This window comes from Alosa sapidissima, chromosome 18, assembly GCF_018492685.1.
Source record: "Alosa sapidissima isolate fAloSap1 chromosome 18, fAloSap1.pri, whole genome shotgun sequence".
In the NCBI taxonomy this organism is placed as follows: domain Eukaryota; kingdom Metazoa; phylum Chordata; class Actinopteri; order Clupeiformes; family Clupeidae; genus Alosa; species Alosa sapidissima.
Window position 1 is genome coordinate 25,680,763 of NC_055974.1, and position 26,069 is coordinate 25,706,831.

The 26,069-nt window shown below is 40.5% G+C and overlaps 3 protein-coding genes across 3 annotated transcripts in view; all 3 read left to right on the plus strand.

Moving 5' to 3' along the window:
• LOC121690252 (C-type mannose receptor 2-like) overlaps positions 1 to 26,069 on the plus strand; it is a 1,098,322-nt gene that overhangs the window by 225,756 nt on the left and 846,497 nt on the right. The gene's annotated exons all lie outside the window — the stretch shown is intronic.
• rpl34 (ribosomal protein L34) lies at positions 30 to 4,083 on the plus strand. The gene is made up of 5 exons (XM_042070778.1): positions 30 to 107; positions 691 to 763; positions 1,278 to 1,377; positions 2,370 to 2,473; positions 3,959 to 4,083. The coding sequence occupies exons 2-5, from the start codon at positions 699 to 701 to the stop codon at positions 4,041 to 4,043; spliced, it is 354 nt and encodes a 117-aa protein (XP_041926712.1). The 5' UTR covers positions 30 to 107; positions 691 to 698; the 3' UTR covers positions 4,044 to 4,083.
• Positions 5,305 to 8,450, plus strand: ostc (oligosaccharyltransferase complex subunit). The gene is made up of 4 exons (XM_042070774.1): positions 5,305 to 5,557; positions 6,056 to 6,149; positions 6,355 to 6,552; positions 7,905 to 8,450. Exons 1-4 carry the CDS (start codon positions 5,419 to 5,421, stop codon positions 7,921 to 7,923), a joined length of 450 nt encoding a protein of 149 aa, XP_041926708.1. The 5' UTR covers positions 5,305 to 5,418; the 3' UTR covers positions 7,924 to 8,450.

Genomic DNA, 26,069 nt, shown 5'->3' on the forward strand with positions numbered 1-26,069 from the left:
AGAAAGACTTTTATATAGAATACTGAAAGAATACTTCCTCTGTCGTGGGGTTTTCAACTTTCAACTCTCGCGCTAATTTCTTCCTCTTCCGTTTGCGGCGATTGCAGGTATGGCGGATCTCTTTTCTACGGAAAATAAAGTCCAAGTTATCCAAGATAATCAGCCTTTCTGAAGTGCGGTATCTGTAATTTTTCTGCTTATACAGATAGAATACATTAAGCTCAATCTCTAGGTTATGACATTTTGTGTTATTATGGGCAATGCCTCATCTTAATTTGTCTAGTACTTTGGTTCATGCCGGGGAATGATGAATCCAATAAGAGAGGCCTTTCTGAGTTACATAAATGCAGACAGACACTACAGATCAGATGTATTCCTGTTTGAATAGTTTTCAGTTGAAGCCCCTCGGTCCAGATATTTTAGACACTTTGTTCGCTACAGCTATTTGTCATTTATGAATGGCTGTGCTAACTATTAGCATTTCAATGTTAGCGCTTTGCTAAATGTGTGTGTGTGCGGGGAGTGCATGTTAACGTTACCTCCTTGTTCGCTAAGATTGGACTTTAGGTAATGACTGTGTTGTAGTTATATTAACGTACCTAACGTTATATCAACCGTGATACGTGCACTTTCATAAGTGTCAGTGTATGCGTGGAAACCTAACTGATATTCTCATTCCATCTCCTTCAGACACAAACATGGTGCAGCGCCTGACTTACCGTCGTAGGTTGTCCTACAACACCGCCTCAAACAAGACTCGGCTGTAAGTACTTTCTCAATTAAACTTTAATTTTTTTTTAATTTATAACGTGCTGTGCAAGTGTGGATTTTGAGTTAGTCCATATGTTATTGTATACCAATGGGATAGTCAGCATCCCCACTTTACGAGGTAACGTTAGTGATGGAAGCATTTTGGCATGTGTATGTGGACAGGTTCTACTGGGTATATTGAGAGCCCAAGTCAGTTTTCTTGAGGTGATGTTGGTATCTGATCATGGCTTTCACCAACTGTCTTGTCCACCTTGCAGTCTATCAGAATCTGGTCTTTGTTCTATTATGAATGCTACCTGGAGTATGAAGTTGAACACAATGTAGCACTTTGGCAGGACCTTGTCAGGCATTTTCTGCAAGCTTTCAAACTACAGTATAGTTTTACCCCTTCACAAATATGGAACTCTTCAACAAGGACTTTTGCAGTGAGATTGGACAGTAACCGTTGCACAATTCTTACTAAACCTGGTCCCTGAAGGCTAAATTGAATTGTGTGTCTTTTACAGGTCCCGGACACCAGGCAACCGCATTGTTTATCTGTACACCAAGAAAACAGGCAAGGCCCCCAAGTCAGCATGTGGCATCTGCCCAGGAAGACTGCGTGGTGTAAGTACTTCCTTGAGATGAACAGTAGAATTATGCTGTCAAATATGGATGTTTGGGCATGCACCCCTGTCTGTAATGTAGTGCTACTTTTTTTTTTTAAATCTAATTTACTGCAAGTGATTATAAGTATATATACTCTTTTCATCCCGTGAGGGGAAATTTGGTCTCTGCATTTATCCCAATCCGTGAATTAGTGAAACACACTCGGCACACAGTGAGGTGAAGCACACACTAATCCCGGCGCAGTGAGCTGCCTGCAACAACAGCGGCGCTCGGGGAGCAGTGAGGGGTTAGGTGTCTTGCTCAAGGGCACTTCAGCCGTGCCTACTGGTCGGGGTTCGAACCGGCAACCCTCCGGTTACAAGTCCGAAGCGCTAACCAGTAGGCCACGGCTGCCCCAAACTCATGCTCACGATTCATGCTGTGTGAGCATGTGGTCATAGTGGTGCATGTATCTATAGCAACATGTGGAAGTATGTTATTTCTATTCAAAACATTCATTTAGTGTAAAGATGGCCTGGCCTGGGATTTGTCTGAAAACAATTTTTCACATGTGTTGAGGTGTAATACTGAAAAGGGTATATGGTGCTTGGATTAATAATACTGCCCTCAGCTGATACTGATGATGGTTGTGACTAGGCCTTTAGGCGAGGATCACATTAGCAAGCGGCAGCAGCAAACGTAACCCAACGCTCAGACTATAATCTATAATAAGTTTTGTCTCGTTCCTAAGCAACACAAGCGGTTTGTCAATTGAATACGCTCACGTTGCGCTTTGAAAGTTGAACCAAGTTCAACGCTCAGCTTGCTCAACGCTAGCGTTGCCACCATTCCGCTGCCGAACAATAGTAAACCTGCCACTTGCCGCTGGCTAATGTGATCCCCCCCCCCCCCCCACCTTACTGTCAATTAGTTGTGAACCCTTGTCTGTAGTGATGGAGACCTTATCTGCTGGCTAACTTTTTTGTTTTTGTTTGTGTTTTGTTGTTTAGGTCCGGGCTGTTAGGCCGCAGGTTCTGATGAGGCTCTCCAAGACCAAGAAGCACGTCAACAGAGCTTATGGTGGTTCCATGTGCGCAAAGTGTGTGCGTGACAGGTGAGGGACTCTTGTTGTTTATGCTATTAATCAGTTCCATTCTATTCCACTACCCAGATTTATTGACACTTTGCGCAAACCTCATTTGAGAAATTGAAATCATGGCTTTTGTATAAAATGTGCTCAGCTGCAAGGGCTACTGATGAGTACAGGAAAGGGAGCAAGGTTGAGAATCCCTGTCGAGGGACTAAAGACTGCTCAGCAGAACTGGGTAACCTCGGCTTTAGAGAGTCCAACCACTTGTTGGTTCTACCTGTGCACATTGCACAGATCTCACTAATTAGATAGATAGATAGATAGATAGATACTTTATTGATCCCCCAAGGGGAAATTCAAGAATGATCTACCTGGCTGAGGAGCTTTGCCTATTGGGGTTCAGCTACTTTGATTAATGGCTGGAAGAAATATGGCAGTAGTGGCGGAGGAACTTGGCTGGCATGCAGTGGCCACTACATGGGTCCTATTGGGATAAAAGCTTTGGAAAAAAATGACACCACTGCACTTTTTTCTGATGTCATCCTACGGTCATATTCAAAATTAAGAGACCCCTGCAAATTTAAATGACTTGTCAACTCATTCAAATGTCACTCAGCAACTAGAATCACATTAGAAAAATGTGCAGTGGTCTCTTAATTTTGTCCAGAGCTGTGTGTGTGTGTGTGTATATATATATATATATATATATATACACATATACACACACACACACACACACACACACACACACACACACACTTTATCCAGCTATCTAGTGTTTCCTGGCTTCACATGAAGCTGAGTTTGTCCATTCTGGCCACTAGCTAAGATGAGAATACTTGGTAGTGTCACTGCAGAGCTGTCTACCTAAAAAGCATGCCTAAACCTTGCAAACACCATCAACAACCCAGGTACTTCTAAGAAATGTTGATAACCATGCAAAACAACATATTTTGGTGATATTGTTGCCGGTGGTCCGCTGTGAAGACTTTCAAACTCTTGCGGGGGTATTCCGTCCCCAACCTCAGAAACTGCATAGTCTTGATGGCAAGTGGTGCCCGCGTGTGTGTCTGCTTAACATGACCATGTTTTATCATCAAAAATAAGTTGGTCATTGGAACAGGTCTAAGAAAATGGCACGTTGCACAGTATTAAAGTACCCTTGGAAATCCATAATGTATGTTGCTGCTGCTGTTCCTGAAATTAACCATCCTGTTACGCATGCTTGCCATGAGCGGAAGGACTAGTGTTAGTATCTTATGATTATTTTTGTCATATATTTGTTTTAACAAATGCCACCCCTCCCCGAACTGAATTGTTTTAAGCTCACTTTGATTCAGAGTAGTGCAAAATGTACTCTTATAAATGGTAATATAGGCTCAACATTATCTGTGAGAACTGTGACTGTAGTAGACTCAGTTTTGGTTTGCTCTGTGATATCTATGATTATCTAATGCCTGTGATATCTATGCTTATCTAATGCTTTTGTATATTTTCTCCCCAATCCAGGATCAAGCGTGCCTTCCTCATTGAGGAGCAGAAGATCGTCGTCAAAGTGCTCAAGGCACAGGCACAGAGCCAGAAGTCAAAGTAAATGTCTATTTGTACTGCTGCAATAAAATGTGGGAACCATATGCTTGTTTGTTGCTGTTTTTCTTGAATCACTGCTTAAGCTACCATAAGTCTTAAAGCATCTACTTTTAACAACCTCGTCTGGTAAGACCTTAAAGGCATATTTTCTACATAATTTTCACACTGAATACTTTCGAATGGTGGACTTAACACAAATTAATTTGTGAGACTAGAGGGTGAATCAGTGTGGTACACTTGAAGGTCCTTATGGGTTTTTAAGTTTTGAATGTGCTGTGATTCACTCAGTAACCTGATAAGTACACCAAACCTCAGAATTAGTAATGGATTGTCCCGGTCACCCATTATAGCCTAGTTTCATAGGTCTGCTTGTTGCATACTATCTCTGCAACAAATCACATCCCTTTTAACTGGAACCATTAACGGTCATACAATTATACCGTTCATGTAATGTTACTCTTAAGTCGGTATAGTCAGTTATACCAGTGTTTCTCAAAGTGTGGTCCGCAAGCTATCCCAAGTGGTCCTCGAGCAGATGTGGTAAAATATAATATAGATGAGTTGTTTGCAATATTGAACCAACTTGTATGTAAATCCAAACAGTTCTGCAACACTGCCTATGTAAGCTATGCCATCAGTTTAAATAATAAATTAAGGTGGTTCAGTGAGTAGGCCTATTGTGTAGGCTAATATACTGTTGAAGTAGGTCTAATCTTTTTTTTTTTAGCTAGGTGGTCCGTGCGTTTCTTTTTTATTGGTAAAGTGGTCCTTCGTCTGAAAAAGTTTGAGAAACACTGAGTTATACCATTCATGTAATGTTACACTAAGTCAGTAGGTTGGCATGGATCAATGTCAATTATATCAAGAATGTGGTTGACACAGTATTACCATGAAAGGTTTTATGTTACAACATTTTGTGTACGTAAACTATAAGGCCCGTAAATGCTTGAAAGATTAGTGAGAGGAAAGGTACACTGTACCAGTTATTTGCCAAACAACTACGCAGTGGTGTCTGGCCGCTAGGTTTTTAGCTACAATGGAGGAAAACAAATGGAGCCGTTTCATTCGTCCTTTTCGGGTGACGTCATGTCAAAGTCTTGGAAGATGCAATATCAATAAATAGTAAAACGCCTCTTAATCCGACAAATGTATTCATAACAATATTTCAGTACGTTTTTATCTTTGACGTGAGTTCTCATACATATTTAATTATATTCAATTAGGTTGTGTTTGTGCCTTCGAAAACAGTTTATTTGCATTGCTTAATAGTGAATTACACTTCCTGGACACGTCGGCGTAGAGAAGGCTGCTGTGACGTCTGCACTCCGTGGCTGTGCTGAGTGGAAGCAACGATAGTTAGTGCAAGAATCTGTTAAAAAATGGAAACGTTGTACAGTCTTCCGTTCACTGTGTTGGAATGTCCAAATATAAAGCTTAAAAAACCATCATGGCTGCATATGCCTTCTGCTATGACAGTGTATGCGGCGGTCATTGTGTCTTACTTTCTCATCACTGGAGGTAAGTTTCCCTGTAACGCTATGCACAGTTGCTAGCTTGCTAGCCAGCTAAAGCTGGCCTTGTTATAATGGTCATTTAATTGATGCATAACAAATTAACTTACTTAACATGGTGTTTGGTCGTACGGGTGCGAAACAACACTAGTCATTGTGTAAGGTGGGAGCTGTGGGTTTTGCATTTTCATAAAAGGCCTTTTAGCAAAAGTGGTGTTAGCCTAGCATTGAGGATCAATTAATTCAGGAGGACAGGCCAATGCTATGCACTGGACTGGTTCAGGTTTCAGGTAAAGTTAACGTAATGGTCTTTGTTCACACATTGGTTGCATTTATCACGAGGAAACTATAAGGCGTTTTGAGGGAGGAATTGTTAACATCTCTGTTACAGTGTACGTTAACGTTACATTATGATTGACTTCAGCCTGGGCCTTGATAGCAGTTAAAGCAGTTCGAGTAACTTTAGTCTACGCCTCAACATTGATTGTGATATAATTCTTTGCAGGCATTATTTATGATGTAATTGTGGAACCACCAAGTGTCGGCTCTATGACTGATGAGCATGGTCATCAGAGACCCGTGGCTTTCCTGGCCTACAGGTACTTCATCCTACACAATAGTGCATGATCATAAAGAAAAGCTCCTTGTTATGGGATCAATACATATCCTGTTCCCAGCCATTTAATCTTGAATGCATGTATTTGTCTCAGTGCATGATGTTAACTAAAACATGGCAAGACGCAAGAAAATGTGCTTTAAAGAAGTGAAATGTGCTTGTTTGTGATCTCCGTTCGTTTTCTCCAGGGTGAACGGGCAGTACATCATGGAGGGTCTGGCCTCGAGCTTCCTCTTCACCATGGGCGGCCTAGGTTTCATCATCCTGGACCGTTCCAACGCACCCAACATCCCTAAGCTGAACCGCTTCCTGCTGCTCTTCATCGGCTTCGTCAGCGTTCTCCTCAGCTTCTTCATGGCCCGTGTCTTCATGAGGATGAAGCTCCCGTAAGTAACCATGGCAACACACGCCACACTGACACTAAACACAACGTTGTCACCACACGTCAAGCTCTCACAAAAATTAGGCCTATGTAATTTCTCCTCACCCTACGTCAGTCTACATCATATCACATTGTTGTGTTGTCACAATACCAAAATTATGACGTTGGTACAATACTGTGCCTAAGTATCTCGATACCAATACTGAAACGATACCATGCCAAAAACTTTGAACATCAGTAATATACTGTATAACTAATAGAATAGGCCTAGATTAGCCTAGAACTCTAGGTTCGGCGTGAATTCCCTGCTACTTGAAAACAAAGAAGATGGATGTTGCTGTTGGCAAACAGCGTGACACGAGTTAAGCTTTTTTTTTAAGTTGGCAAAAGTTTGAACAATTAGCCAACTAGCTCCGCTGGTGGGAAAACGCTTGGGACTCATGAGTTGTAGCGCTATCCTATTGCATGCAGAGGGAACTTGAAAGACAACCGTTTATCTCGCCCCTCAGACTGAGCACTGCGAATGGTGAGTCCCCAGACCTTACATCTTGATGTGGGTCTGGCTCGTCAGGCTAGGCCTAGATGAGAACATGGCACTATTTTTAAAACACCATTCTTAACATGGGATATCGTAGCGATTCACCTAGTGAAGAAGCTTCCTTAAGTCACGATGGCACCACACATTAAAGGTGATGATTTACAGAGCAACTTTTTGACCAATGTTGCTAGGCAACTACGTAATTGGTTCCATCTCTTCTGATTGGATGATCATGAACATTTGCTTGCTGATAGAAGTTCTCCAGAGGAGAAAAGGAGAAATTGTTGCCCAATATCAATGGGAACATGCCAGAACAACAAGAAGAATTGCCCAAAACATTCTCTATTAGTTGCCTTCCTTGGGATCTTAGCTTATTTGCTGTCTATCCCAGAGTGAGATAAGATGACACTCTTCTCTATGGGTCCAAAAACTGACTGACACACCGTTAGCCTAGCTTAGCATAATTCACTGGATGTGAGTCACACTAGTTGGCTTATAGCTATGGTAGCTATAGACTAATTGGTAACCTACTTCCAGTGGCAAAACGCTATACCGCTACTACATCACACTGTTACCGAATGGCATGCCATCCATTAAGATGTCATAAAACATATTACGCTGTCAACAAATGTCCCCTCACATCACGCTAATACCTCATGTCACACTCACCATGACATCAAACGTCATAATGTCACTTAATTGTCACACTGTCACCTCCCATTGAAATTTCTGCCACCACCAGTACTCTTTTCACCTCATGTCATGTGACATCAGGTCAACCTCTGAGAATAACTTCCTCTTCTCTCGTTCTCTTACAGTGGTTACCTCATGGGCTAGTGCACCATCCTTGCACCATATTCAATTTCATTCAGTTTGAGGAGTTGCTGTAACCACAAGGGCAACACCAGTGCCATGGAAGACTGTTTGTGATCGAGTGTGTGTATGCGTGCATATGTGGGTTTGTGTGTGTGTGTGTGCGCGCGCGCGTGCATGTGTATGTGTGTGTGTGTGTGTGTGTTAAATGGGTGTGGTTATGCAAGAAGAGACTAGTTTTTCCAAGTGCTTTACTTTACTGAGTAGAATCCAATTTCTTATCCAGTAGATTTAACAGGTTTGACTTCATTCACAGACTCAAAATCAAGTCGATACGTACAGCAAGTAAGTCATCAGGATATGCAGTAGTATGAGTGTGAAGTTGACTGACTTGTGATTATATTCCTGAGTGATGTTTCGCCTCGGGTGCACTTGTTTTTGTAGACACTTGTGTCTCTGCGAAGACCTTTAAAAGTGTCTGTGGGTGTGTAGCCTGTGTGTATGGTGTTTCGTTTTTCTATAAGAATTGAGAATAAACGTCCTTTCCATTATTTACTTGTGTTGGTGTCTGTGATGTTTTGATGTTCTGCCGTATACATTTGATGTATAACTTAGTAGTTTAACAGCAGACCTATGGCCCAACTCCATGTCCATAACACTTATATGTGTATGATCTGTGTATGCCTTTATCTGTCTTCCTGGGTGTCTGTGTACAATGTGTAGATTTAGGCTTATCCATTAGAACAAAAGTAAATGGTAATGAGTCTTTTAAACATAGTCTGTATGTAATTATGCAGTATATTATAGATGTAATAGATTACATCTATAATATCTATAATGTTCTACATTGCTCTTTATCTAGAAATATATCATAATATCAATTTAAATGTTGACTAATTAATATTCCGGCCTTAATTTACATGGACTGGGCTAGCTGACTACAGCCAACAAACTATCCTGAGTGATGTAATTTTGAGCGGGAACTTGATCAGCAGTTCAGTCACTGTGTGGTCATCATGACTGCAGCAGAGAAGTCTTCTCACTTTGGTAAGAAATTGTTTTTAAGGTAGATGGCATAATAAGGCAAAAACTGTTATTTAAAGATTTTGTTGTTGAACAACATAATGCAGGAGTCACGTCATTGGATAACTGTAACGTTAGGTTTTACATCTGAATCGAGTACATGTGTGCTAGGCTAGCAATCAGATTGATTTAGTTAATGACTAATAATTTAGTTAACTGTGTTTGTGCTATTGGAAAGCTCTCGCTAGCTAGCTAGCACCAGAGCCATAGAAAAAGAGAGTTGCGACACTCTTTGAAGTCGCCGCCACGCGGTTCACGTACGCTCCAACAGTTCCAAACAGCTCTTTGCGTGTCGTGTTATTTCAATGGGATAGATAGCAGCTAGTGCGTTATTGAACAGGAAACATTACAACAAACCAAAAACGAGTGTTATTACGTGTTAGCATTCTTGCATTATAGTGTCAATTATATATTGCGAGTATAATTAGTTTGCAACATCGATCTAAAATATGTTTTATATATATAGAATATAGTTCTAACATTGAACGTTTGTTTCCTTGCTGGACAGCTGTTGGATTCCTACATTTGCCTGTATCACGCTATACTTTACTTACATTGTCAAAACGTAGGCTATGCATTTTGTATCCTTTTTGTGTTCGGACATTAGATCCAGTGTCCTTTTCGGTTCGTTTGGTGACCCCCCCCCCCCCCAAATCTACCAGACAACTTTGATCATTGTAAAACTAGCAAAAAACGTCTATCAAATATATAAATATCGGCATTCAGTAGCCTAATAGCCTAAAAGTTTGATCAATGCATTAAATCTGTTCAGTTCTTTTAGAGAAATAGCATAAAGGTATAAAGGTGGCCACCACACAGCCTTGGTAACATTTTAAGACTAAGCCATAAACATGTCAAAAACACATAGGCTAAATAAGAATCAATAACACACACACATACTATTGAAGAAATACATCCATAAATGTGGAACGATAAAAAATATCTAATTTGTCTTTCTGAACTTCAATGAAGGACTCGTCTCACCAAATCCTCTCCTCTACACGGAAATGTCTGACTTGGTGTCAGTGACTGTCACACCAGGGAAGGCCAGTGACCGCAAGCTGACCTTGCACCTGGGTGAAATTCCGGTGACTCATTTTTAGTTGAGGTTTCTCCCCAACGAACTTGATGTGAGGTGCCTCGTGATGCTGGTGATGTCTGGCCATTTCACCTCCATTAGTACAAAGTGGGGAACCTGCAAAGGATCAACCACCTGACAATCTAGGCTTGCACCCAGATGTATCATAACGATGCTGCAGTGGGAGACCTTGACCTACCAGAGATCCACGTAGTGGTGGAGCACTTCTGGCTCCAGCCCCTGCCGCATATCTGCGGTTTGCCACGTTCCCTTGAGGATCCTCCCTGCCAACCACAGCTGGGTCTCATCTCTCCTGGCAGCAAGGACCTCATGGCTTGCTGTGAGCCTGCTCTCCACAGGTTGCTCCGGGTGTACATATATATATATATATATATATATATATATATATATATATATATAATTGGTTTATAGCTTGTTCATTGTGTTCATTTTGGGTGTTCATGTATTGTTCCATGTTGTGTATTTCTATGATGTCCACAAGTTTTTCAATAAAATATGTTTCTTGTTTACTTGTTACTTTGACACTAACCTTTTATAGGGCATATATAATGTGGATTTCACTCTGCAGCGTCCTGGTGTTTTTTTGTTTTTTTAATGACCAACTGGTTAGGTTACGTTTACCTGAGTGCGTGGCATGTGCAACAATGTGATTACAGAGTCCTCTACCAACACACAAAACAGCATATCACCGCAGTCTTGCTGGCCGAAGTAGTGTTAGTAATAGCACGGTGAGTGGAACATATTAGCAAAAGTTTCTGAACCTTAACTCGTGGAACAACAACTAAAACTTTTGGGAAAGAAATAACAGCTTTGTCTTCCATAGTGTTGCAACAATTTGTGTTTCTATGGGGAAATGTTTTGGATATCATACAAAATTATGGTCATATGAAGGACACATACACACAAGGCATTTAATCAATGATATACCAGCTTGGCTTTTTATGTAAGATTGACTTTTACAATGTACCTACATACAAGGCAAGCTTACATAAAAAGCCAAGCTGGTATATCATTGATTAAATGCCTCGTGTGTGTATCTGTCCTTCATATGACCATAATTTCTATGATATCCAAAACATTTCCCCATAAAACACACCTAACTTTAACAAGTTTGGCTCCTTACTGTAGTCAACACAGGAAGGTGCATTTGTTATTAACATTGCAAGATGCTCAAACATCGCCCAGGTCTCAGACATCGACACTGTTGCAAGTAAGATTTCATCCTTCAATCAACTATGGCTTCAGTGACGTTTAGCACAAAAAACAGAGTAGGTAGCGTTTGTTTGTCACTTATTGATGCATACTCTAGACAACGTTTTTGTTGACAAACCATAGCCATTTGTGTTGAATCTTTTTAATATTATTTGGCCAACGCACCCCCTTCAAAAAGACTGTTGTAAACAATAGCTATTTCGGCGTACTTGTTCCTTTTGCCCCTGACAGATTCAATGTTCACTACACCTCGTTTGTGCGGCTCCTCGTTTTTTCTAAGAGATTGGTAGCAGTGATCTCACAACGACACTACCATCTAGGCCTACTACGTTGGAGACTATACAAAAACAACATGCACGTAATAATTTCAAAATAAAATACTGGATCATTTCTTTACACAGAAGTGCATTTACAAGCTGTTGATCTGATGTTAGCCACCTAGCTAGCTGACATCAACATTACCTTCACAAAACATAAACTGTTCATGGAACAATCTTTATCTACAATCCAATTCTGATGGCTTAGTAGAAGTAGGCTACAGGATAATTTTGTTACACTGCTTTATTGAAGTGCATTTACAAGCTGTTGTGTCTTATCTAGTATTATCCATCTAGTTATCTGGTATTAGCCATCTAGCTAGCTGACTTGACTTTACCTTCATATTTATATATAAACTGTTCATGGAACAATTTATATCCCCGATCCAGTTTGGATCGCTTAGTTTTCGTGTGATGTTACACAATGACTGTCACATTTGACCTATTAATATTTGGCAGATGCCGCAAATTACTTGTAAACTTGTAGATAGCTCCGATAACATTAATTTCTCCATAAAACATTGTTAACCGGAAGTGGGTTTACGGCTTATCGATATTCAAAATGGCGGCGTGAAATAGGCGAATTGGCGTTACTTAGCTTAGTTTCTTTTACTGTCTATGTACTTAGCTCCCTCTCTCTTTGGAACTTCTTACTCTCGATGTATTTCTTTTAACCGGAAACTATGGCGATAGAAGATTGGTTGGACCAAAACTAAAGTGAGATATTGTTCTTAGTAATCTGGGGAACTTGGCGCACCAGGTCAAACCAAAAGTAACAAGCCTCAGTGTCATCTTAGATGCAGAGTTAAGTTTTAAGCCCCATATCAGTAAAGTTACTCAGACGGCCTATTTCCACTTGAGAAACATTGCCAAAGTGCGGCCCTTTTTAACTCAACAAGATGCAGAAAAACTAATTCACGCCTTTATCACTAGCAGGTTAGACTACTGCAATGCACTTTTCACTGGTCTTCCCAAAAAACATCTAAAGAAATTGGCACTCATACAGAACTCTGCGGCTAGACTTTTAACTAAGACTAAGAAGAGAGAACACATCACCCCTGTGTTGGCTGAACTGCGCTGGCTCCCTATTTCCTATAGAATTGATTTTAAGGTTATGTTAATTACTTACAAAGCTCTGAATGGCATAGCACCTTCATATATCTCTGAGCTTTTAATATCTTATCAACCACAAAGAAAACTTAGATCATCCAATTCTAATCTTTTAATCGTACCCAAAGTGCTCCACAAACAAAGTGGAGAAGCGCTTTTATCCATTATGCCCCCAAACTATGGAACACCCTGCCTCTGTACATCAAGCAGGCGAGTTCAGTAAATATTTAAAAAAAAGATCTGAAAACATACCTGTACAGGAAAGCTTTTAGTTAACTCATCTTATTCTGTAGACTACTTTTTCAGATTATTCTACATCTGCTGCTATTGGAGGGCGCAGCCAGCCAGAAGCAGATGGGCTCCCCTTATATTAAGTCAGGTTCTGCTCAAGGTTTTTTCCTGGAATATAGGAGTTTTTCCTTGCCACAGTTGCCATATGGCGTGCTTGTGGGGGGTAAGAGGGTTAAGGCTGCCAGTCTTATGACATGTCATTTTCTATATTTTTGATATGTTGCTGAGTGGATCATAAACGGCCCCAGCAATGAAGAAAAGTGATTGATAATGACTGACTGACTATTATTGTGTTACATGCTTCAAATGTAAAGCACTTTGAGCTGCATTCTGTGTATGAAAGGTGCTATACAAATAAAGCTTATTATTATTATTATTATTATTATTATTATTAGAAGAGTACTCGAGCGATAGAACATGCATACGGGCGTATTATATTATTTCACACTCATAAATATTCACTGCGCGCACGCACTCAGAGGAAACTGCTCCCCGAGCGAGGAATAATATGCTGCTAGCAAGGAGGAATCTGACCAGCGCTCACTCGAAAATCACTCGGCTCTCTCGAAGTTGATTTCTACTCGCGCGAAGTGAATTTCTGCCATAGACAGTAAAAGAAATGGACGAACAGACTCCGTCGTTTTCAATTAGAGGGCACTGAGTCAAATAGGGAGCGTACTTATGTTCGCCGGGTCCTATGTTCCCCGCTATTTGTATGGGACCGGGGAACATAGGACCCTTTTTGTAGAATTCTTTTCCAGTTGCTGCTACTGGAAGAAACTGGAATCCATGCATTTCCACTGAATTATTTTTGGAATCTGATCCCTTATCATACCTGTTCATTCTTACTTGTCGCTCGACTTATCGTGACTAAATTCAAGATGGCTGCAAACGCTAAACTTCGTGAAGATACTGTCTGTATAAATCGTCTTGTAAGTAAACTACCAGTGCTTTTTCAAAGTTCTCAATGTCTCGTTTTAAATGTCAGGGCCCTCGGAAGTCTACCAATGAAGTGTGGAGATACATTGAGCCTCGTAAATGGGTGTAAAACAGTGATTTATTTGCATGGCTAGCCCGATGCCGAAGCACCACTATTGAAAAAGCTGTTGGTAGCATCGGCTAACTAGCGCCAGATTTTGGAGTGCAGGGGACAAGCCGAGATGGGCTATGAGACATACGTTCACACTCGGTATCATGTTTCAATACACTTTAGGTCAATATCACACCGGAATTCTCCTTTAATATGCAAGTTTTTTAGCTTAATTTACCTTAATCTACCAGCTTCAGAGTCATTGGAATGGTTATATGACTTTTTTCGGGTTGAATGGTGGCCGTCTCGCTTCCCCCTAGCGCCTGTGAGCGGAAAAACCACCCTTGCAACTGTGGGCCGGCGGGCCGACGGCCTCAGTGTCAGGAAGTATAATGAGTGTAACGAATTGCTTTACTGCATTCAAATACACATACACGCCAGGCACCGGCTAGAAAAAGGTAGCGATAGAGTTTCTCAGACATTGGTCATGACAGAGCAAGCGAAAAATAAGCAAAAAAAGAAAAAAAAAACAGTAAGGAAATTGCCAATACTGCATAGTTTACCTTTAAGATTTGCCGACTGTTTCCCGAAACCATCGTAGCTTAAGAGCGTCGTGAAAACACTCGTAGATCTACAAGTGCTCCAGAGTACTCGTTACCGGCTAAGAGCGTCTTAACAGTACTTCTCACTGAGGTCACCAACAGGACATACAGAGGAATTACAACTTAGAATACATAATCCATCTTACGTTCCCATTCTTTATTGTGTTTACCTGTGATGAATCAGATTTTAGCGTGCAAAATAGCCTACATTTAATGGTCATAATAATATGATGAAAAGCGGACAAAAATGCAATCAAGTTATGAAACGAGACGTTGCCAGAATAGTTTGACATTATCTTTGCTAAGTGAATATTTTATTAGGCCTATGAGGTAAAAAGCAGAGAAAGCAACATGTGGTGTAGTCTGTAGCCTACTGCATCAAAATCTAAGCCTACACATTTCCTCTCTTTCTTACTCGACTTCTTTCTTATCTTCAAACGTGTTCTTAAGTGACACCGCGAAAAATTATTGCACGGTGCAACAATCTAATCTTAAAATAATTACAATTATTTATGTCTCTGTGTGGTAGGCTACATAACCTACTTGGGATGCTTACATGCAGATGTCAAAGTGTTTCTATTTTCGTATTGATGTGAATTAATGTGTAGATCCGAAGTTTAAATGGTAGGCCTATAGCTGTGACGTCTAGTCACCTGACATCACCGTCAAATCAGAGGATATTTCAGAACTATTAACGTGGACAGCTCCCCTTAAGAGCAGTGCACGCGCGTTCACGCTACGAGCATGTTCGGGAAACAGTCAGAAAAACCAAATGAACGATCGTAAGAAGAATCGTAGAAAACCCTCATAAGAGCGTGTCTCCATCGTTATCGGGAAACTGGGCCCAGGTTTCTCTTGGTCTGTAGCTCAATGCGTTTTAGGTAGCGTATGTTGGCGGGGAATAACGGACACCAAAACCAACAAAGATATATTTACGGTTCTTTATAGGATATATGGAAAAAGGATCTTTAGAAAGGATATATAAGTACAAAACAAAATTAAGCTCTGTAGCTCTCAATGTGGTCCAATACAAAAGCCCAACCAAAAGAAAATGTTTTCACTTCTGTCTTCTACAAGTGTATAAAAAATAGAACCAATGTTCAATCTCCAGCAACTAGTGTTTCATTAACATTAACTAGCCTTACAAAATCCATTTAAGATGGCGGAGCTAAAAGTAGCAGCCTACAAATCTAGCAGGATAAAACTAACTCAACATGGTACAGTGTAAATCTTAGTGGCATAAAACGGTAGCGGTGATACTACAAAGAGAGAAATACACAAGATCATGAATACACCCTACATCAAACTCATACATTACATAAAAATATCATTGAACATGAAGCAACGACACATTCAATACACTTACAACTTCATACACGTCACTGCATTGGCGGGTGTTCTCACCAGGATTCACCCCTTGCAGACACGTGACTTAAGTCACGTGACGGCTCCATGCTGGATGGCAAAAAGATGGGAGACGGACAGCAAATTACATTATGTCATAAAGATTATGATGAACTGAACACCATTACTATAACATCTTTGTAGTTCAGTGTATTGCTGTTTGGGGTCTGATAGTCAAAGAAGATGCCAGTGGTGTTGTTAGATGAAATGGGTCATGATCGCAAATGTAAAGTTATTAAAACTGGTGGTAACAGCAAGGGGAGATAACGTTACGTTAGGCTACTGTAATTAACATTATGGTAAATGAACACCCATAAGTATTTCTGGACTAAAATATTGCAAAGCGATTTGGTTACTTTATTTGTCTTGCTTTTATCAGTTGTAACATAGTCAAAACATTAAGAATGTCATATCAGAACATGAAATAATAACTACAGTAGCTGCCACACTTAGAAGCTAGCTATTCTAACGTTTATCGTAGCTCATAGTGCTAGGGCTAATGTAACTCGTCAGTTTGTACGTTGCCCAGCGAATAAACTTACTTCTTACATGTCTTAAGTTAAAGAATAGAAAGAAATAGGACATTTTAAAAAAACTTGAACGGTATTATCTGTTTACATTCAAATCTTGCCAAAGACTTTGCCTAAGGGCTATCTGCCGTCCTGTTCAGAGTCTATGGTTGCTATAGCAACCGCTGCTGTGCTTCATACACTGAGGAGATAAGCATGCAATTGTGGTTGAAATACTCCCGAAACACAAAGAAAACAAACCAAAATATATCTATGCAAGAACATGGGATGTTGTTGTATTCCAAACAATAAGCCAACAGTCGTGGAAGGGCATTACTACGGTTAAATCTCACTATAATCTCCTAGCTGTGCGATATGTCCCATATGTGCGATTTTAACATTTACCCGCTAGACTGGATATGTATTGCAGATATCTGTAATTCAGTTTTGCCTAGTCAAAATGAACATTTTAGATATCCGCAATTGAATTCTTCCTATCCATAATTGTCATTTCTGATATCCACAAAGACATTCTTCCTTGGACAAATGACCCCACATTTGCCATTCATTTCTATGGGGTTTATCATTACGGATATCTACAATTTAGTTGCAGATATCCACTATGTGAATTATGGATATCTGCAATTGAATTGTAGATATCTGTAATTCCAATTAGAGATATCTACAGTTTGATTCTGACTAGTCATAACTCCAGTTGAAGATATCTTTAATTCACTTCAATTCAAGATATCTACATGTTCCTTTTCAGATATCTTGAATTAAGTTTTGACTAGGCGAAATTACATTGTAGATATCTGTAAATGGAATTTTGACTAGTCAAAATGACGTTGTAGATATCTCAAACTGGAGTTAGGGATAGTCATAATTTGATTGTAGATATCTATTATCAAGTTATAGATATCTTGAATGAGTTTTGATTAGAGATATCTGAAATTGGAGATATCTATAACTTTCATTCTGCCTAGTCAAAATGTAATTATAGATATCTTGAATTAGAGTTTTGACTAGGCGAAATGACGTTAGAGATATCTGTATTGCTATGCAAATTAGGCCCGCATTCCACTTTAGGCGGGAGAAGAGCGAGTTGTTGTTCAAATCATCAAATCACATAGCACCTGTTAACTGTTAACTTTGTAATTAGCACTAATTAGCACCATGTCAGAGCAGCCAGAGGGCGAAGGAGTTTTTAATCGTCTTTTTAATGCTGCAGCCTATGCAAGACAGGAGCTGGCAGCAAGAATTGATGATTCAATGTTGCTTTGATTTTTTCGATTACAGCCAACACCATTATGAATGGAATTTCCTGTATGGTGCTGGTGCATTTAGTAGCCTAGCCTAGGCCTACTTATGTAGGTTATGAAACAGAGATCAAGCCAGTTGATAACGTGAGAGTCTAATAAACCTGCACGGTGTCCCTGAGTTTTAGTTATTTTAGATGTCAACAAAACATTACAGCCTGCTTATTCTTCTTCCATTCATAGAAATAAGGAAATAAGCCCACTTTTTCTTCGATTATGTTGGGGAGGGGAAATTAGCTGACAGAGAATGTCTAATAAGTAGATGGGCTCTGCTACGGAACTAAAGAGCAACGTCTTGCACAATAATTTGCACTAGTCATAATGACGTTTGAGATATCTTCACCTTTCATTCTGCCTAGTCAAAACTGAATTAAAGATATCTGCAATTGCCATTTAAGATGTGTGACGAGTTGAATGTTGTTTTCAATGACGTGATGACAGATATCTGTAATTCAGTTTTGCCTAGTCAAAAGTAAATGACAGATATCTCTATCTGACGTTTCGACTAGTCACAATTACGTTACAGATATCTTGAATGACAATTCCAACTATCCAAAATGTAATTGCGACTAGTCAGAAAGACGTTGTTGATATCTACAATGTTAATTCCAGATAGTCAAACTTAGCGGGTAAATGATAAAATCGCTTGCCATACAGGCCTCCTTTAGCAAACTAACTCATTTCTCAACACACGCTATTGGCGACGATTATTCTCCTGCATTCGTGCCAGCAGCCTTGTCTCCTTTACAACGTTCCCGCTCCTCTGAATCTACCCAGAAATCACTACAAAAACCCCTTTGGGAACTACATCTTGACGTCACTGTAGTTTTCTGGCATTTAAAGGAGACATACACTATTAAACTTGCAAATGAAATGAAAAAAGGATAAACTCCAAACATGACCCGGTTACACGTACCATAGCGAATTTTAGATAATGCACAAGACCCCTCCTTAGGTCGTTAATTGCCACGCCCCTTGACGTATTGCTCAATAAAAGAGATGGGCATGGCGAAAAACTCGAGTAAACGTTAGGAATAAGTTTTGCGGCGTGATGATTATACACTTTGAGCTTTACTTTTGACTATCATGAGCCTGATGCAGATTGTGACCATATGAGGCTCTTGTGATAGAAAGTGTTTGCTGTAGGGCTGTGGACACTACAGGATATAGTCAGCACATCATCAGCCAATAGAAACTGTTTCTCATGCATATTCTGATGGTCCCTATACTTACTGAAATGTTTTTTAATTGTTTTATTTATAACTGTAAGCTTAATTGTATTGTTGTTATAGACATATAACTGTTTATGTTTGTTCTCTTTTGAACCTGATGATGTCCTGTCAGTTTGTTTTATTTGGTCTTGAAAAGCAATGTTTAACTTAGTTGCTCTAGTGCTCTATAAATTAAGATTATTATTTTTATTATTATGTCATTATTATCACTGTTATTGTTGTTATATTATTATATATCATTAGCCTCTTGGGCAGTTTGAGACAGTAGCCTGTTTAGAATGGGAAAGACCATGATCTGGAACTTGAGTGTTTGTGTGTGTGTGTCCAGTCCACACATTGAGCCAATGCAGATAGATAGATAGATAGATACAGTAGATAGATAGATAGATAGATAGATAGATAGATACTTTCTTTATTTATCCCCAAGGGGAAATTCAAGATGCCTACCGAAGCGTGTTCTTACCTATCAGAACCATCAGTGCCTCTTATCCCTGGTAATTTCCTGTGTGTGTGTCACAGTCAGATGTCAGTATTCAGATGTGATTTTAGCCTATTCTTCTAAGCAGATAGTCTATAAATCTTTAAGATTCCAGGGGAATCCTGATCTTTAGTTCCTTCCACAAATGTTCAATTGGATTTAAGTCGGGCCTTGATTTTATTTGTCTGAAACCAATTGAGATTTTCCTTTGCTATATGCTTTGGATCATTGTCCAACTGGAAGGTCGGATCCTCATCATCTTGGTGGATGGCAAGATTCTCCTGGAACAGTTCCTTCAACTGTGTGAAGTCTGCCAGTACCACGGGCGGACTGGCCATCTGGCATACCGGGCATTTTCCCGGTGAGTTGACGCACCTTTTGGGCCGATAGAATAGGCTATATATAATTTAATAATTTTGGCCAACGATCGGCCCAAAGGAAGGACAATCAGCGGCCCATTGGTTACATTTACATACAGTATTGACACTTGCCTGATCCAATAACAGCTCACGTCAGGCCCCACCCCTCGCATTTTGGCTCAGAGCCAGGATTTTGTGAGCGCATCAAAAGTTAATCGAAGTTGCCTACACGAAATTGCGGCGGGTGCCGGTAGTGACAATAGTGCAGAAGTAACACCAATGTAGAAGCTTCAAAAATACGGTATTGTAAGTAGGCTAGCATATGTCAGCAACATGTTGAAGTTCGTTGAGTTTGAACGAGGATGTAAGCAAGCATACAGAGCAGAGGGACAGTAAGCAGGTGGTGGAGCCTAGTTGAGGCTACATGATAAGAACTCAGTGGTGGAGCAGGTAGGCTATGTGTGACATGCCATGCTGACGATGATGATTATGATGACTTATTAATTGCGATAATGTAATGATATAGTAGTGATAACATAGTAAGGCCGTGCTATGATTATAATAACAAATATAGCCTACTTGAATGTGGAGATCATGTGCTCCATCGCTACCTCTGATCAGTCAGAGTGATAGCCAATGAGGCCTACATCACTTTCAGTGCTCCATGACAGTTGAAAATATAGGCATATTTAAGGGTAATGCAAAGATTTTGTATTTTTTTAAATTTTTTTTATTTTTTTTTAATTTATTTTTTTTATTTGCAAACATCATTGACATTACAGAAAATGCAACACTACGACATGCACATGAATACTACATACGACAAACAGACGTACATTACATAAACACATACTGTAACTTAACAAGACATCACATTGACTTGGCTTCCACAAACATAACACAACATAACATTAATAACAGAAAGGCTAAGGATGATTTGTGTCCAGGATGATTACAGATATGATTATCAGGGATGAAATTGATGACCGGAATGAAAAGAAGGGGGGATGCGGGGGGGGGGGGGGTGCGGATGGTAGCTCTAAGAGTGTGAATGAGGTGGTGTTGGGATGGGGGGTGAGGGGTAGTGAGTATGTGAGGATGTATGTGTGTGTGTGTGTGTGCGCATATGTATAAGGCTGGCTTGCTGTTGGGCCAGGAGGAGAGAAGCTGGAACATAGAGAGGGAGGGTTTCAGAGGAGAGGAGTTGTAATTATTCTATTAATGATAAGTATAATAATAGGAATAACTGATTGCCTGGTTGATTGCCTGACTGATTGCCAACCTGGGCACCCATTAATGGCCACAGTTCCACCCAGCCCCTGCAGTTATACTGCGACGAGCTGACAGAGGGGAGGACCTGCGTGCCACCCATCGCCCCAGGCCCCCAGCATATGCACACATCCCCCACTACCACGACCAACCACACCCCCAGACCTTCACCCAACACGCCACTCTTGACCTAAATATGTACAGTATGTGAATGGCTAGGTTGAGGGGTCTATCTAGAGTGTAGCATTAAAAGAAGTGGGCATGCATGGTGAATATCTGTCAGGATTTCCCCATGCACACCACACTTACCCTGTGTAAGATGTATGCCTCCTCAATGTGTGCATTAAAATAAGTGAGGCATGCAGATAGACACCTGATGAGGCATCTACCTGCACTCCACTCTTACCCTAGCCTGTTTTGTAGTTTTTGTTTATGTATGTCACCTAACATGTAGTGCGATTAAAAGAGAGTAAAGCGTGCTGTGTGCTTCCAGGACAAGGCGTGTGCATGAGCGTATGAGGAGGGTGCACACCGGGGGCCCAGGGCCAATAGATAACCCACAGGACCCAACCAATGCCAAAACCACACAGCGACCCGCCAGGACCGAGTCTCCCAAGCCATCCAATGGGGCCCCGGCAGAATAACGATGGGAGAGGCAGAGAGAAAGAGTGAAATTAGTAAAGTTATCAGAGAATGTAAATAAAAGGGGGAGGGAAAGAAGGGGATGCTATTTATATTACTAATAATAATAATAATAACAATAATAGTTCCAGCTACCCTCCCCTGCCTAGTGTTCGATGATATGTGTATCTGTTGATGAAGTGTGTTATGATCGTGTGGAGATGGAACTCAGGCAAAGAGGGTCAGGACTGTAAGTAGGTGATAAAGGGGTACCAAGGAGAGGTTGTATCCTGAGTATTGATTAAGTTTGTAGTTGATAGGTTTTCTAATGATATATAGTCTGTTAACAAGTTTTTCCAATGAGTGATGTGAGCTTTTTTCTTAGATTTCCAGTTCATGAGGATTGTTTTCTTGGCGATAGTCAGCGCTACCAGCAGTGTTTTATTGCAGGAGTTGCTTAAATTGACTGTGGATGTATCACCAAGTATGCATAAGGAAGGGGATGCTGGGATGTGACAGCCAAAGATGGAAGAGAGAGATTTTGTGACACTCACCCAGAAGTGGTTGATTGGAGTGCAATGCCAAACCGCATGAATGTATGTATCTGGGTTATTTTGTGTGCAGTGAGTGCAAAGATCCGAGCCAAACCCCATTTTAGCCAATTTATGTGCAGTGAAGTGGAATCTGTGAAGAACCTTGTATTGTATTAGTTGTAGATTACTATTCTTTGTCATGAGGTAGATGTTTTTGCACATTTTGGTCCAGAAGTCGGCCCCGGGAGTAATTGATAAGTCTGATTCCCATTTGTGATATGGCAGGCCAATTGTTTTTTCTGAACGAGATATAATTTTGTAAATTTGGGAGAGTATTTTTTTGGGAGAGGGAATATTAAGCAGCTCTGAGATTGGTGGGGGAATGTCAAGGTTAGCTGTCTGGATGTTAATTTTTCCTAGGATAGATGATTTAATTTGCAGGTATTGTAAGAAGTGTTTACTCTCGATGCCGTGCTTCTGGACCAAACAGGAAAATGAGGCCAGATTATTGTCTTGAAGAATGTGTTGAAGGTGAGTGATGCCCTTTCCCATCCATGTGTGAAAGTTAAGTGTTTTTTTATTGACGGTGAAATCTGGGTTATTCCAAATCGGGGTGCGAATTGATGGTGCTATAGGTGAATCAGTGATGTGATAGAATCTCCACCAGGCTGTCAGAGTAGCTGAAATTGTTGGGGCTTTGAAGGATGGATGTTTTTTGACCGACTGACTGCAGAAAGGGAGATCTGAGATTTTAATTTCTTTACAGATTGTTTGTTCTAGGTCTAACCAGGTGTTGTCTGAGGGGGTGGGGTGTAGCCATTTGTGGATGAAGTGGAGCTGGTTGGCCAGGGCATAGTGCTGGAAGTGTGGGGCCTCTAGTCCTCCCATTGCTTTTGGTTTTTGGAGAGTGGCGAGTTTGATCCTTGGGGTCTTATCTTTCCAGTAGAATTTAGTGATTAATGAATCGAGAGACTTAAACCAGAGGGTGGTGGGCTGGGTTGGAATCATAGAGAATAGATAGTTTATTTTGGGCAGTAATGTCATTTTGATTACTGAGATTCTGCCCATGATGGATAATGGGAGGTTCTTCCAGCGTTGAAGGTCATCATCTATTGAAGTGAGTAGAGGGGAATAATTTAGGCTAAATAAGTCTGACAGCCTGGGGGAGACTTTTATCCCTAAGTAAGTGATATAGTTAGTGCAGAGTGGGATAGGTGAAGAGTTGGCTGTCACATCCCAGCTGTTGGGATGTAATGGGAGAACTGCAGATTTATTCCAATTGATTGAGTATTCAGAAATTTTAGCGAATGTGTCAATGAGTTTGATGGTTTCTTCTACTGATGTTGTGGGGTCTTGAAGAAAGAGAAGAATGTCGTCAGCATAAAGGCTGATTTTGTGATGCATATATGGAGTCTGGACACCTTTGATGAGGGGGTTCTGACGGATGGCAGCTGCTAGGGGTTCAGTGAAGATTGTAAATAGTGAGGGGGAGAGTGGGCACCCCTGTCTAGTTCCCCGGTGAAGAGTGAAACTTTGTGATGTTAGTCCATTGGTGATTACTGTGGCTGAAGGAGAGGTATATAGAAGTTTAATCCAGTTAATGAACGACTCCCCGAAGCGAAACCTCCCTAATGTGGAAAACAGGAAATTCCAGTTCACCCTATCAAAAGCTTTTTCTGCGTCCAGAGTTGCTATGATGGTATTATCTTGAAAATTTGTAGAGTGATACATTATATTTAACAGTCTGCGGGTGTTGGTGGATGAAATTCTACCTTTAATGAAGCCTGTTTGGTCTGGGTGGATAATGGATGGGGTGACCTCTGCTAATCTGTGTGCTAGCATTTTTGCGATTATCTTATTGTCCACATTGAGGAGAGAAATTGGTCGGTAGCTGGATGGCAATGTTGGGTCCTTATTGGGCTTGAGGAGCAGTGAAATTGAGGCTGTGGTGGAACTAGTTGGAAGACGTCCTTTCTGTTTTGATTCATTAATCATTCTGATGAAAAGTGGAGCTAAGATGGTCCAAAATTGTTTGTAGAACTCAGCAGGAAAGCCATCCGGACCTGGTGCTTTATTATCGGGCATCTGTTTCAGGGCATCAAACAGTTCTTGTTGAGTTATAGGTGATTCTAGGTTTTTTATTTCGGTCTCATTGAGTTGTGGTAATTCGATGCTGTTTAGGAAAGAGTCTATGAATTCCTGGTTGGGGTTTATTTCTGAAGAATATAGTTTATTGTAAAACTGGTAAAAAACATGATTTATTTCTTCAGGTGAGCTGGTTAGCTTCCCTGCTGAGTTCTTTATGACCGGGATTGTTGATTTTTCTTTGTTACGTTGGATTTGATTTGCTAAGTATTTACCTGATTTATTGCTATGGTGGAAGTTTTCCTGCCTTAGACGGTGAATCATAAATTGAGTGTGTTTATTGAGTATTTCATTGAGTTTGAATTTATGTTTCCTAAGTTTTGCCTGTGTTTCTTCAGTTGGGTTGCTTGCATTGGTTTCCTCTAACTGTTTAATTTTATTGTTGAGTTCTACTTCCTGTTCTTTTTCCTTCTTTTTTTTGTATACTGAATATGAGATGATTCTTCCTCTGAGTACTGCTTTTCCTGTTTCCCACAGAAGGGAAGGAGATGATTCAGGGGAGCCGTTCATTTCTAGAAAGAATGCCCACTCTCTCCCAACAAAACTGATGAAATTTGGGTCTTGTAAGAGGGATGTATTAAAACGCCATTTGCTAATTGGTCGCTGTTGGTTCGTTATGTTCCATTTAATTGTAACTGGGGCATGATCGCTAATGACTATGGGATGAATTGTTGAATCAGAGATATTTTTCATTATAGAGTTGCTGGTTAGAAAATAATCAATACGGGAATAGGAGTGGTGGACCAGAGAGAAAAAAGAGTAGCATTTGGAGTCTGGGTGCTGAAGCCGCCAACAATCGCCAAGGCCAGAATCGCTCATGAACTGTTTTATTGTTTTTGTGGATTGCCAGATTCGTTTGCTTTTAGAGTGATCAGATCTGTCAAATGTGGGGTCTAACACTGTATTAAAGTCGCCTGCAATTATGATGGGACAGCCAGATAGAGTTGAGATGGAGGTGAAGAGGTTCTGAAAGAAAACTGGGTTGTCTGTATTAGGGCCATAAACATTAACAATTGTTACAGGGGTATTGTGAATTGAGATGTTTATGATGACAAAACGTCCTTCTGGGTCTGTGATGGTGGCGTTATGGATGAATGAGATTTGTTAATCAGAATGCAAACTCCCCTTTGTTTTGTATTGTAATGAGATGAGAAAATGTGATTGAATTGTCTTGATTTGATGCGGGTGTAGTCTAATTCTGAGAGATGAGTTTCTTGTAGGAGACATATGTCAGCTTTTAAACTATCCAAATGATTTAAGATTTTGAGCCTCTTTGCCTGAGATCCAATCCCACGGATGTTCCAGGTCAGGAATGTAAGTGGTACCATGTTGTGATTGTACAGTTATGAAAATGTTTGATAAGGTGGGTATTGTGTGTGTGAGAGTGTGTGCAGGTGTCAGTTAGATAGGAGAGGGGGAAGGGGGGGTGGAGGAATAGGTATGTAATGTGGTGTGCGAATGAGATGTAAAGGGTAGGGGCTGAGAAGAATATAGAGCATAAAGAGGTAGGAATTTGGTTCTGGAGTGGTGACAGCATGAACATTTCCTGTTTAGCAT